Below are 14,253 nucleotides of genomic sequence, written 5' to 3'. Positions count from 1 at the left end.
TCTAAGATAAAATATGGAAAGCTTATATAAGTTGCAAATGTTTAATATTATAAAGATCAAATGTAATTTTCTGATTATAAAAACATTAGTCCTGGAACACTTGCCCTGTGCTTACAAAGAAGAGTACCTCTAAGTGAACTGTGCAGTAGAATCTGACAAGAACCCTGTGGGCAGGTTTGGTGTCTGGTCTTACAACTTCCTCATTCCATAATCTATGTATTTACAATTTCACACAGTAAAAAATGTTCTTAACACAAATATCAGTTTTCATATAAAATGGGGACATGCATTTCATAGAAAAAGATTAGAAATGCAATTAGAAATTAGCTTCCCATCACCTCAGAAAATCAAATAAAAAGAACTAATCATACAAACGCATGTGTCACAGAGTTAACACAACTTCATAAGTTATAAAAGAGAAATCATAGGGTCTCAAGTTGAAAGAATTCCCAAATTTTATAATTCCTCTAAAGATGGAGAAGCAAGTATACATTAAGTGGTTTGTTCAAGAACTTTGAAGACCCAGCCTGAAGAAATAGGAAATCTGGCACAAAATAAACAAGGGTGAGTATTAAAAAGCTAAGTCATTATCACAAGTTTAATCCTCCACAGATACAGGTTTACCTTGGATACAAGCCTTGAGGTAGTAGCCTGTCAGGTAGGTTCTGACTAATTTGTTGCTGGGATAGACTTTCCTACAGAAGGGTTTCTATATTTGGTTATAAAATGTTGTTTTCAGCTTGGTGCTCATTGGACCTCCACTTCCTTTCTGACTAATGCTTCTTGAAAGATGACAGCAGTTTAAACACCTGCCAAGCAGTCCCGAGTCCAGGTATAGCAGCACAAAGTGTTCTGGCAGGTGACTTGCTATGGTATAAATAATCATATCTAGAACAGTCCCAAGAAAGTTCAATTGGTGCGATCTTTCCAAATTAAGTAAAAATTGAGATGTGGAAATACAAAAAAAGTCTCTAAGAACTGGGCATTTATCACAATATATTAAGTTTAAAAATGAAGTTATAATGAACAATATCATAACCTTCACTTACTTCCTAATTAAGAGGCTATAAGGAAAAAATTGCCTGCTGCATATTTCTATTTTACAACATTGTTTATTCCAGTATTTTCCAAACCATAATGTGAAAGTGCTTAAGTTTCCTAAAGAGACTTTGATTGAAATATGAGTATAGAGCACTGTCTCTTAAGTCTCTCACTCCCCTGGTGCCATAATGGGGATCAAAAAGCTACACAAGAAGTATTTAGAACACTGGTTTCCAAAAGCATCTTAAGATAAGCACAGCCATGTCAAACTCCTCATAAATTCCTATACAAGAATGATAACCTTAATCATGGAATCATATCTTTAACACTAAAGAAGATCATATAGACCATGCCCTACTCTCCTTATTAAAAGATGAGGAATCTTAGAAGAGAGAAATGATTTAAACTCATACTATAGTTAATAGCTAAGATGGGTCTTATTTTTTACCATGTTTGTTCACTTAACATGAAAACCATAAAGTATGAGAGAAGAGTGAGGAGAGGAAGGCAAGCTGGCTGAAAGTCATTCTGACATATATCTACCCTCAGTATGCAAGAATACTGAAATGCTGCCTTCTTAGCTGAAGGATGCTTTTGTAATTCTTTTACATCAAGGCTTCAAATAAAGTCTTTGCTATAGACATTCTCAAAGTTTGTGTTCTATACATATTCTATACACATGTTCTATAATAATCTGACAATCCATGGTGGTACTATGTATCCAAGACAGGTTTGAGGTACTAATATAGTTATGATTTCTTTACCCTCAAGAACTAAGAAGGCAAATCTTACAGCCACAGTGTAATTTTATCCACCTGAAATATAAAATATAAATCTGTCTGCTCAATAAACACTGATCATCCCTATACAAGGTAATGTGCTCAGTATATATGATTGACATGAAGGTGAACAAGACAAAAAGGACAGAGGTTTCTCCACACATGAAGGCTGTGCTTACACAAAGGTGTCAGCTAAGGGCTGAAAAGAATTGAAATACACTAAGTCTACTAAGTGATAGATAAGCTTTCTGTTTTTCAAGGAAGCTGTCACAAAAACCCCAACAACAACAACAACACAACAACTGTGCTTTCATGCCCAGCTTGTCAGTCTCCCTTCTGTACTCCTGTAGCACTTACTGTGCACACAACAGGGTCTGGCCACACAAACATGTCAGTATAGAATTGTTTTTATATTCTGTCTTCTCTAAACTGAAAATATTATTCATAATAATTGGGAAATTAAATAAATGAATTAAAACCCATGCATTCTCAACTTCAAATAGGTTGTATAATTTTTTTTGGGGGGGCGGAGATTAAAAGAGGAAAAGACAATTACTATAAAGAGAAACATAAATTCATATAATATATAGTAAATCCATTTCATATATGTTAAGTTTGTTAAACCACTATCACAATAATAGGCAAAATTCCATCAAATGTCTGGCGAGGCCAAAGGGTATCAAACAGCTGCAGAGATTCTTTTGTTGAGGCCTAGGCACGAAGAGGTCATGAGTTTTTCAAAAGCAGGGCAAGATCTAATTTTTGGTTGCTTTTGCTTAGCTCTGGTTTCTTTTTTAAAAGATTTACTTATTTATTTTATATGCATTGGTGTCTTGCCTGCATGTATGTCTGTATGAGGGTGTTGGATCCCCTGGAACTGTAGTTACCGACAGTTGTGAGCTGCCATGTGGGTGCTGAGGATTGAACCTGGGTCCTCTGGAAGAACGGTGATCTTAACCTCTGAGCCATCTCTTTAGATTTCTTACATGGAGTCAGGATACTCAGATAACGTGTGAGAAAAGACAAAACCACAGAGTGTCATATTAATGAGTAATGAGGCCAACCAATATTTTTCATTGGAAAATGAGGTTAAGAATCATCTATACCAAGAGGTACAGACCTAGCCTCCGTCCAGAAAGTTCAGAGGAGATGAGGTAGCAGCTCATATGAGGCTGTGAACAATGAGCTAAGAGTAAAAAAGTCAAATGAAACAAGAGTACAGCAGCTTAGAGGAAGGGCCACTGTGGGGTAGGTGCTCATAATGCTCTGCAGCCATACTAGTAATGTCAGCAGACCAAGCGAGGAAAGAACACTGTAATTCTGGTGTCAGGCTTTAGGGTAAAAGCTCCGGGAAGAAAAGACAGAATTAAAGGAGATCTCAAATGTGAATGGAAAGCTGGTTGTTATGGCAGTGGATCTTCACAGGGCTCTTTCCCAGGGCTGGGAGAAGATTCAGAGAGAGGGCTGCGGGGTGTTACAGTGATGTGTTTTGTGCGTTGTGGAGATGGGCCCTGAAGGGAGCTGTTTTCTACTAGCACAAGTGGAGAGCCTGAGACACACAAAGGCTTTCCTGCTCTGATGCTCAATTCTTGTTTCAATCTTAGATGTGTTGTTAGGCAGACTGGTCAGATCAACAGTAAATGCATCCTAGATTCTCAGACGTAAGTTCTGACTTAAATGTGGTAGGCAGTGCTACTACAGAAGACTTCTCATAGGGTAAGTACAGACACTCCGACTGGCAGCTAACTGCTCCGATTTTCACTCTATGAGAAAGAGGCTAACAGGAACATCAGTGAGACAGACAGTAACTCCAGGCTTTCCCTTTGACAGCTACCACAGCTTATTCATGGTAAACAGAACCATCTTGAATTAATGAGGCCCACCCATTGAGGCCCTCACCCATGTAAAGTAGGTATGGAAACTTGAAGAACCTTTATTAGATCCCAGGGGGCATAAACTACAAAACTGATTCTTAGATAAGATATATCATTTAAATATCAAAACAAGGATAAACAGCTTATTTATAAGAAGTTAAAGCTTTAAAAAACTATAAAGTGAATGATGCAAATAGTTATCGTTTTCAGAAAAGTTTGTCTAGGGATGTGTCAACATGAAATATATTACCATGTAGTAAAACATCATTTGACATTTTAGCAGTCAATACAAACACTAAACTGAGAAGCCCTCTACTGAGTACCAGGCTTGCTTCTTGGTGCTCTTACATTTGTTATTCCATTTAAGCCTCAAAACAATTTCAATCATGTAAAAGTTTTACAAATGAGGGAACAAGGAGTTAAAACATCCACTGGAAGCCATAGTCAACTCATAGGTAATGTAACATCCAAACTTTCACAAGCCATCCTGCCACTTTATTATCTCTGAAGAAAGTTGAAGCTGTAAATCTTGATAAACACTGTCTATAGTATTTACAAAACGAATAGCTGATACCTGACTCAGAAATACAGATGCTCCTTGACTTATCACAGTGTCACATTTGATAAAGTTGAAAAACATGTCTGTCACCCACTCCACCTAACTGCTGCCTATTAACAGCTGGGCACTCCATGGACACCAGTTCAAACCTATGATCTGTTGGATGACTGGAAGCTCAGACCCTCAGAGAGGGTAACTGTAGCTTAGTGCTAGCTTCAGCCTGGGAAAGATCAAGTCAGGCCTAAAGTGAGGCTCACACCTCCAATTCAAGCACTGGGAGGCAGAATTATTATGCCCTGGAGCTAGCTTGGGCTACATACTGAGTTCCAGGCCAGGCCAACCAGACTATATAGCAAGATCCTGTCTCGAGAAACAAAAACCCCATAGCAGATAAGCAAATGAATAAATAATCAAAACTTAAGACTGGAAGCATGGTTTGTGGCTTCTACTAAGTGCTTATCATTTTTACCATCAATCAACCTGAAAAAACCTCAAGAAGCCATTCTAACTTGGGGAATCATTTTTACAAATGCCCCTCACTGGGACAACCACTGAAAAGAAGGTGACATCTAAATACACATAAGAATTCAACCAATGCCACAAAGCCAGTGGCCTTTGGTCTGCACTAGTCATTTCCAAAAACAGAGGAAATCATTTCTTATCACAAACAGCAAAGGAGGTCAGATCTAGTTTACACGTCAGAGATAAAAGGTTTCCAAAACTAGCTGAATAACTTCATAAAAGAATGGCTGACTGCTACAAACCAACTTTAAACAAAATCAAAGCAAAAGAAAACAGCTCGACCCTCCGCCCCCACAGGAAAAGCCTTTCTTCCTTCCAAGCTTAATTTCCATCTGCTTAAGGTAACACTGTCCCATGAACCAGAGGGCAGCCAAAAGCCAAACAACACACCCTTCCAGAGGAACCTAGTAGCTGGAGACAGAATCCCAGACAGCTGACCATGTCCCATTTCCTTCTGCTAGCACAGTAGTTTTCAACCTTCCTAACGGTGTGACCCTTTAACACAGCTCCTTGGGTGGTGACCCCCAACCATACAATTATTTTCATTGCTACTTCATAACTGTCATTTTGCTATTGTTACAAACTGTACTGTAAATCTCTGTGTTTTCCAATGGTCTTAGGGGACCCCTGTGAAAGGGTCTTTCAACAGCAGGAGTTAGGAGGCTGAGATCTGCTGTGCTAGCACTTCCTGTAAGGTCCTCCAGGGGCTTCCAACAGGCTTCATTGTGTATGTCCTCTACAGGAGGGAAAATGAGTGTCTCAGAGGAGTTACAGGATCTGCTTCACTTCACGGAAGGACACTGACTGGGCAAATGAAGACACTTGTTTCAAAGTAACCTCGCCCAATCCCAGTCACTAAAAAGAGAAGCATCTTCACTTTAACCACAGCTATACTGTTTAATTAGAAATAAAAAGAAGAAAATGTTAACAGTACTTAAACATTTTCAAAAATGCAACTTAAGTGTCAGGAATTTTCTCATTTCCTCCTCTCATGTGGCTGATACACAGTCAAATATAATCAATCTTATGTAAGTTCAAATTTCATTGGGCAGCTCCCGTTGACAAACGGAAGCTTTTATTCCCTCCCACTTTAGCAAGCATCTGTAAACACATTCTGTACTGTACCATGGCCTTACCCTAGGGAGAAAATCAATCACAACAGAGTTCACACAGTACTGTCTGCAGTATCAGATGACTGAGGTTATCATCTTAAATTCATTTTACTATTAAAAAAAAAAATCAAACCTAATTTTGGCCTTCAAACACTGTAGCACTGTTGTCATTCTGATGAAAAGACAGACAAAAAAGAGAGAGAAAGAGAAAGATGAGATCTTACATTTTGGTCTACATTCAAATTTTGACTATTAAAATTTCCTGTTTATCAGTTTTAAAACTTAAAATAAGATTTCTTTTTAAATACGTCTGTGAACTGCTTAACATTTTAACCAACCAACCAACCAACCAACCAACCAACCAACCAACCAACCAGACAGACAGACAACCTACCTTCCCATCCCACCAAATACCCCATTGTGGAAGAAGCCAGTCTCTTCCAAAATGGATACCTCAGAGCTAAGAGGGCACAGCTGTGAGGTAAAATTACTATTCCTTAGAAGTTATAATTATACATCTAAGTGAGGTCAGAGTGGCCTTCCCATCATAATATAACTCGGGAAACATAGAATTTACTATTGTTTTTCTGTGGCAATTTATAGAAAAGTGGATATAAAAACTGATCACAAATGTGCTTATGTTTTAGACAGAATAAGACATGTACTATATGAGCACTTGTTAGCTACTGCAATTGCTGGAACCAACTCCCCCCCCCCCCATTAAATCTCACATGCATTTACTTCTGTTTTGTAGTAAAGTATGACTATCATGAATTAGTTCAATATGAAAGGCACATTAACACCCTGTTAACTACTCTTCCACTTTGCTCAAATGAGGGATTTATAGTTTCTTCTCCTTGTTTTCTTTCTTATAACTCGACATGTTATATACTCAATGCCAGCCCTTAAACTCACATCAAAAGCCCACTTTAGAAATGCTGGAGTACTCCATCATATTAACTACATGCTCACTCTGACTTTATGACCATGCAAAGGGGTGATCATAAAGACTGCTGTTTCAAATGGGATGAAAGTCAGTGCACTCCAACCGCTTCCTAAGCTGCTTTCCACAGCTCGGAAGACAAAGCATTAAGTAGATGTGACATTTACGGTGATATCTGCTATGACTGCATGAGACACTAAAGACCACTCTATGGAAATTTGCCTGATTATGTGTTTATCACTTTGATTTTTACAGAATTAGATGAAAACAGCAGATAAAACAGAGTATGGAACTCCTGCCTACTAGCAACCCACAATCAAAATAATATATAATTTCTTATTAAAATATTAAATTACTAGTAAAATCCACTTGTGGTATTTTGAAGCTAATTCTGTGCTGCAGTATATGGCATATACTTTTCATATATGTGAGTGAGTCTGGGGATGTGGTTCAGTGGTAAAGTCCTTGCCTAGTGCGCATGAGGACCTGGGTTCAATTCCCAGTACGGGGGATGGTGGTGGTGGTGCATGTAAAAAAGTTACACAATTACTTGCTAACAGGAAGATATTTCTAAGGAGAGGAAAAATGCTTATCTTTCATACATAAAAGTGATCTTAGAGTTTTAGGTCTTACAGTTATGGCCAGGAATCATTCAAGGTTAAGAGCAGATGGTCTCTTTCACTGTTTTTTGAGATAATCTTTGTGATCAAAAGTAGATCAGAATAGTTGAAATTGTCCACAATGATAAAAAATAATAATACTATTTCTTTACAAAGTCCTTTATGTCTATGATATCCTAATATCCACAAGAAAATAGCTGAAAAATCTATTCTACTCTTCCAATTGGTAATTTAACAAAAGGAACCAAAATTCAGTCAAGTATGTTAGCTGACTAGCTAGAAACTGGAGTCAGAAAGCCTAATGGAGTTGGCTTCCTCTAGTACAGTGTTCCTCCCACTGTGCTATATGGTACACTGAAGATTCGTTTGAAAACATCAGAGCGAGGTCAATGAGCTTCAACAGAGGTCAGGAAAAGTGTAGTGTGATTTAGTGGTTCCTTGTTCTCAGACTGATGGTGCACAGTAATTTGAAACAGGCGCTAGCAGGCAGCTCTGCGTGTGAGCTACTGCTTCTCGTCCACCACGACTTTCCCTCTTGGGGAAGGGCGGTGTGTGAGGGGGGTGTTCTTGAACCCAGGATCCTTTGCATGCTAAGCATGTGTTCACCTCTGAGCTACACCTGCATTTTGGGGAATTATCTTACCTCTGCTCCTGAATACGTGTCAGCTTGGAGGACGAGTTCATCCAGATCAACCTCACTACTGACTGGCATCGAGTGGAACTGTAGGTTCAGTATCTCCCTTCTTGTTGCTGCATCCGGTAAGGGCACGTAAATGATCCTATCAATCCTTCCAGGCCGCATCAAAGCCTACACAGATGGAACAGCAAGGCTCAGAAATGACATTCCAATACCAAAAGCAGTCAGAGAACAAGAGCACCTAGATTTTCAAAAATATCCACATAACTATTATCCTCAATTAACAAATAAGACAAGTACTAGCTAGTCTATAATCTATTTCAAGATAACACAGTGTCTAGTTGTTCTGAAGACAGGAAAACAGTAGTTCTAGGAAACTCTCTTTCTATACATCTGCCAAGGTAAGTAGAAAATGATAACATTTAAGGAAATGTATGACTTGTACTTGTTATATGAAAAACCCCAACATTTTTTAAAAACTTCCTTCAATAACTCTTAAAAATATATATTAGGCTATTTGCTGTTTCAGAGAGCCTTAAAAATAAATAGCACAGCTATGATAAGGGAATAGGCTCAGAGATTAATTTAGTTGAATGTTTTTTAGCATTTTATCGGAGGCTAATGCCTCCAATATATTATGACAGACCTAATGAACTAACTTACTCAGGAAGTTTACTGAGCACATGTTACTCACAAGACAGCTTTGGTACTAGGAAAAATAACAAATGTGTAAACCACAGATGTATAAAACTAATATGGTAACAATTACACATACATAAGAATAAGATGTTTTAAATGAGTGGATTTTATGGTATATGACTTATCTCAATAAAGAAACTGAAATAGATGTATGTCTTTTGAGGGAATGGGGTAGATGGGACAGTCAGAAAAGCCTTGCTCAGAAGGTAATTTATATAGATACCCAAAGCAGCCACACACAGAGATGTGGGAAGACCACTCAAGGAAAGAGAAGATCCAGTACAAAGGAAAACAAGTGGTACATGGTAGAAAAGAAAGAAACCCAACAGATCTGAAGCACAATGAGTAAAGGAAACAAGAGGTAAGAAGCGAGGTCAGAGAGACACACAGACACACTGTAGAAAGATAGAGAGATAACATTTACATTAAAAGCAGTCTTGTGGGACAATATTTAAAAAACAAAACAAAAAACAAACTAGAAAATTTGGCACCAAAAAAAAAAAAAATAAATAAAATTCTGTAGAACTAAGGGCCTCAAAGTTTCCCCAAATAGGCAAGCAAAACACATTCATGGTCAAGAAGCTCCAACAGGATACAAAAGTTGTTTCAGCCAAACTGCTAACCCCTCAAACTCAAGAGTACCTTGAACACAGGTGCACAACAGAAACACTAGAAACACTACTGTCAGAACACTGTCCGAGAATGGAGTTGTTTGAGAGGTATTCTGAGCACTTGTGAGAAAATTCCAAGAAAACAAGTCGTGACTTCAGTTTCCTCAAAACACAGAATTGCTCTTGGAGTGGGTTTTCATGCTCCTCCCAGGTGTAGCAGATAAGAGTGAGTTTATTTCAGCTATTATTCCTATGCTTCTATGGAAAAACTTGTTCTTGACACATGCAGCTGTCCTTGAGAGTCTCTGCTTTACTCGAGTGACTCTTTGTAACCGTCAGAGTATAAACTATCTGATGCTCTGAATAAAGAAGGCTGAGACTTTAGACAACTTCACTTTTAGGCCCCGCTCTCCCAGGTTCACACTGCCAACTGGAGTGGTAAACAACTAATAACTCTTCAACCCAACGCACAGGCAGTTATCAGGAGAGCAACATTTTTAAAGTGCTAAAACAAAAATATGTATCACAACATCCTATTCCTAACAAAAAATAGCCTTCAATAATGAAGGATAAGCAAGGTTATTTTCAGATAAAAGAAAAACAACAACAAAAGTTCCAGGAGATCTATGTCATAGAAATGGCCAGTAAGCTTTCAGATTGAAGGCAAATGATACAAAGTAGAAAACAAAATCTTCAGCAAGAAATGAAAAGCACTGGAAATTAAAAAAAAAAAAAAAAAAAAAAAAAAAAGCAGACTTCTTCCCCTTTCAAAACCATTAAAATAGCATAGTCTTCCTGCTGGTATAATCAGCAATGGGAGCCACGGCAACAAACAGAAGTTCAAGACCCATCTAGACTACAGAAGAAGTCTAAAACTAGCCAGGATAACTTAGTAAGCCCCATGTTAAGCAAAATGAAAGCGTGTTTCAACTCTCAGAACAAAACAACAACAAAACCAAAAAATAAAAACCAAAACCAAAAATAAAACATTAAAATTATACAACCATTTCAGGACACAGAAAGAGGCATATTCATTAAATTGTTTTATAAGGTTAGGCTATTAACCTCAAACTTGGCAAAGATGAAAATTACAGAAAAATGGCATTCATAAATATAGACCCCCAAATTTTCAAAATATTGGCAAACAGAATCTGATTTACAAAATGGATAAATAATCAAAACCACAAGTTATCTGTGGAAACAAAGGCTGGGTTAGTATTTAAAATTTAATCAAAGTACTTCACACGTTATTGATTAAAAAAGTAGAAAAACTAGGATAATTTTGATATGTGCAGAGAAAAACACTTGACAATCAATTCAAGACCTACTCATGATGGTAAACTCTCAACAAACTGAAAGCAGAAGGGATCTTTATTATGACTAAAGACATTCACTTACTGAACACTTGTATTGCATATTTAACACTGAAATACTAAGTGCTATCTTCTACCATCTCTTATACTGGAGATTCTAAAAGAGCAGTAAGGAACCAAGAGGGAGTATAGAACATGTAGTGAAAAAGTACATTTAAAAAAAGTCTTCAGTAGACAGATTTATATGGAAATTCTTTTTAAAAAGGTATAAAACTATATCAAGACCACACAGTACAAGTTTAGTATTAAAAAAAAATTGCTACCATATAATATACAGCAAAAGCTCTCTTACTTGAAATACATTATAAAACTCAAACACAACCTGAAAATAAAAATTAGCAAAGAATTCTTCACTAAAAAACACACCACACTCGAGAGAAATTAAAGAAGATCTAAATAATTATACCACCATGTTTGTAGATTAGAATATTCACTAAGATAATTATTCCAAAATTTATCTATAGATTGCATACAATTTCAATAGGATGTTTTAAGTAAGTAAGAAACTGATGCTGGATGTGTTGGCACACACCTTTTATTCCAGCATTCAGGAGGCAGAGGCAGGTGAATCTCTGTGAATACAAGGCCAGCCTGGTCTATAAAGCAAGACCTAGGACAGCAGAGCTGTTACACAGAGAAACCCTATCTGGAAAAACAGAGGAGAGAGAGGAGAAGAGGGAGGGAAAGAGGGGGGGAGGTAGAGAAGGAGATAGGGAGAGAAGGGGAGAAAGAGAGACAGGAGGGAGGGAGAAGGGGGAAGAGAGAGAGACAGAGACAGAGACAGAGACAGAGACAGAGACAGAGAGAGAGAGAGAGAGAGAGAGAGAGAGAGAGAGAGAGATGTGTCAAATGTAAGTCTTTCCCCAATGCCCAATAATGACTTGGACTGGACCTTATTTAGTTGTTGGGGACACAGCTGTAAATAGGCTGGTCTTTTTTTTAACCTTTTCTTCTAGAAAAACCCATAAATTCCTTGGTAGTTTTAAAATTTCCTTTCCAATGCTTAAAAAAAAAATACAGCCAAGAATACAGAGCATAAACATTGGCTAATGCTGGATCAACCAGCATGCACCTGTGCTCTGTTCTGTTGAGGCTGCTCCAGGGCAGTGCAGGCTGAGTGCAAGTCAAATTGTCTGGGCCTACAGCCAGAGAGGCCTTTTCTGGTCTGATCTTGTCAGTGAAAGTCATGCTTTAAAAAGAGCAGGAAAGAGCCTTCCTTCCTGTAGAAATATGAATGAGTTAACACCCTTCCTAGATTTTTTTCTCTCTTTTTTTAAAGTACTGTTCTGGGATATGAGGGTAGATAGATACATTGAGGGTGAAGAGTACTCTGGGAAATCAGCATGGTACTTGTTGAAGAAGCTGGACAGGTCTTTTCTAATGCTGAATGAACTCTTCCAGCTGTAAAGTCACATTGGATACTGTAGCCTCTTCATCCAAACAGCATTAAAGAAACAATCACAGGGAAAGCAGTTTTTTCTTTCTTTTTCCATTTTGCATGTACATGTGTTTTACAGGTATGCAGTCATTGAGGAAGGGTCTCCACTCAAACCCAGAGCTTGCTGATAGGGCTAACCTTGCTAGCCAACTTTCTTGGGGGATTTCACGTCTCTACTCTCAGTGGATGGGGTGAAAGGAAGGCTATCACAACGACCCAGCATTTACATGGGTTTCTGTAAAGGCAAGCTTACTTTAACTGCTGAGCCATCTCCCCAGTCCCTAACTACATTTTCTGAGCACTCACTCAAGTTTTTGGACAAGTCTGTACAACTCTAACAGCTTTGGGGTCTTTATGTATGAGAATAAAGAGGCACTAATCAGAGGGGCAGTGTGCATCTGACAGGCATCCTCAAATATTTAGATATGCAAAGTTCTTTTGTAAATAGCTTGAGGGAGTCACTGAATTCTGCTTCTGTGTCCAGATAAGGAATTACAGTATCACACATGACCCTCTGTATATATTCATGTGTCTGTGTTTATGTATTTTGTAGTACAGGGATAGAATCCAGGACCTTGTACACCTTAAGCAAGGGTTCTCTACCAGAGCCAGATAACCTTTTAAAATGGGTTTCCAAGACCCCAGTTCTAAGGGTCTATGTGGCATCCTACATAGCTTACATTACATGACCACTAAAGAAAACACGTTCCTTATAAAACCAATACTTGTTCTTTTTCTGACTTATACACAAAGAAATTCAAAACATTGCAAGTATTCTTGTGAAGTCTAGTGGCAATTACAGGGCTTCAATTTCTGTTTCACAAGTTCTAAAATTTAACACTTGCAAGTTTGGATTTTATCAAAAATTCAAGTTTAATTTAAGCAGTATAGAACTACTCATATAGTCCAAAGTATTAAAACAGATACTCTGAAATAAAAAATGGTGTTATTACATCTGTAATCTCAGTACTCATAAGGCTGAGACAGGAAGATTGCTGTGAACTTACGTCAGCGTGGGCTACATGTAGATACCCTGTCTTGAAAAAAACAAAACAAAACCAAAAAGCAAAAGAATCAGGCTTAGGTTCACTGAACATGAAAAAGGGCATGTGAGTACAGGGTGTGCACTCCTCTAGTATAGAAGGGCAACCAGGCCTTCACCTCTCAATCAAAACAGACCAACGAGTCACTCACCATTCATGGAGAAAACTTCCAGAACAGGGAAGAAGGTAAATGCTTAGTAACAAACAGCTCGGGTGTGTTTAAAAGAAATGTTAGCAGCATCCTAGTCACTTCTCTTTTCCTCTAGATCTAGCAGAGTAGTACGTGTGGTTAATGCTACTTCCAAGTCACTATTGACATCATGGCTTCTACTGGGTTCTATATTACATTTGCGTGTTTAATTATGGTCTTTCCTAAGAGACTGCAAGCTGAAAGGAATGGCAGAAACCACATTCACTCACCTGTTCAAGCATGGCACACACGAGCCACTTAATAAATGCTCTCTCAGTTAAGCAAGCCAATAAAGCCTCTTGGAACACTGTCTTGCCAGACACTTTTTTGCCTGCAGTCTTGTTTTTTCTGTCTCTCTCTTCTCTTTATATGCATCACTGCTTAAAGTGATCATTTTCATTGATAACATAAACTTCCTGTTTTCTAATCAAATCCCAATCTGTAGCTCCTTTCCTTTTTTTCCTACTGAAGTTCCCATTGCATATAAGGATTAAGTTTACAAATTCACCAGGGGGGTTTTTTGCCTCCCTGTCCTCACACACACTTCTCTATTCAGAATGACACTCCCCTCCCCCTGCATATCATGCAAGCATAATCTCTTCTTCAAAGCTCAATTTTAAGTGTTCTCCTTTGTAAAAAAAATGTTCTGAATCTTTGTGAGTATATAACTGGACTTTAAATTTATAATTTGGCATACTACATTAATAGTGAGGGCAAAAGATTCATCTAACTGAATTAACATTCTAATTGAATCATTAACAACTGTATGTTCAAAAAACTCATTCCAATCTTTTTCTAATTCTTCACTTACA

General features: G+C 37.9%; 1 protein-coding gene across 4 annotated transcripts in view; it reads right to left on the bottom strand.

Annotated features, from left to right (window-relative positions):
* Spata5 (spermatogenesis associated 5) overlaps nucleotides 1-14,253 on the bottom strand; it is a 169,124-nt gene that overhangs the window by 39,762 nt on the left and 115,109 nt on the right. For 3 of the 4 annotated variants that reach the window (XM_036191509.1, XM_036191512.1, XM_036191510.1), the window contains one exon: nucleotides 8,094-8,258. In XM_036191509.1, the coding sequence (XP_036047402.1) occupies nucleotides 8,094-8,258 (165 nt within the window). Of the gene's footprint in view, nucleotides 1-6,020; nucleotides 6,060-8,093; nucleotides 8,259-14,253 lie in introns of all 4 variants that reach the window. The other variant, XM_036191511.1, reaches the window with a different exon arrangement.

This window comes from Onychomys torridus, chromosome 6, assembly GCF_903995425.1.
Source record: "Onychomys torridus chromosome 6, mOncTor1.1, whole genome shotgun sequence".
NCBI lineage: Eukaryota > Metazoa > Chordata > Mammalia > Rodentia > Cricetidae > Onychomys > Onychomys torridus.
Note: the sequence above shows the minus strand (reverse complement) of the source record. Positions and strands in the feature narration are given on the sequence as shown.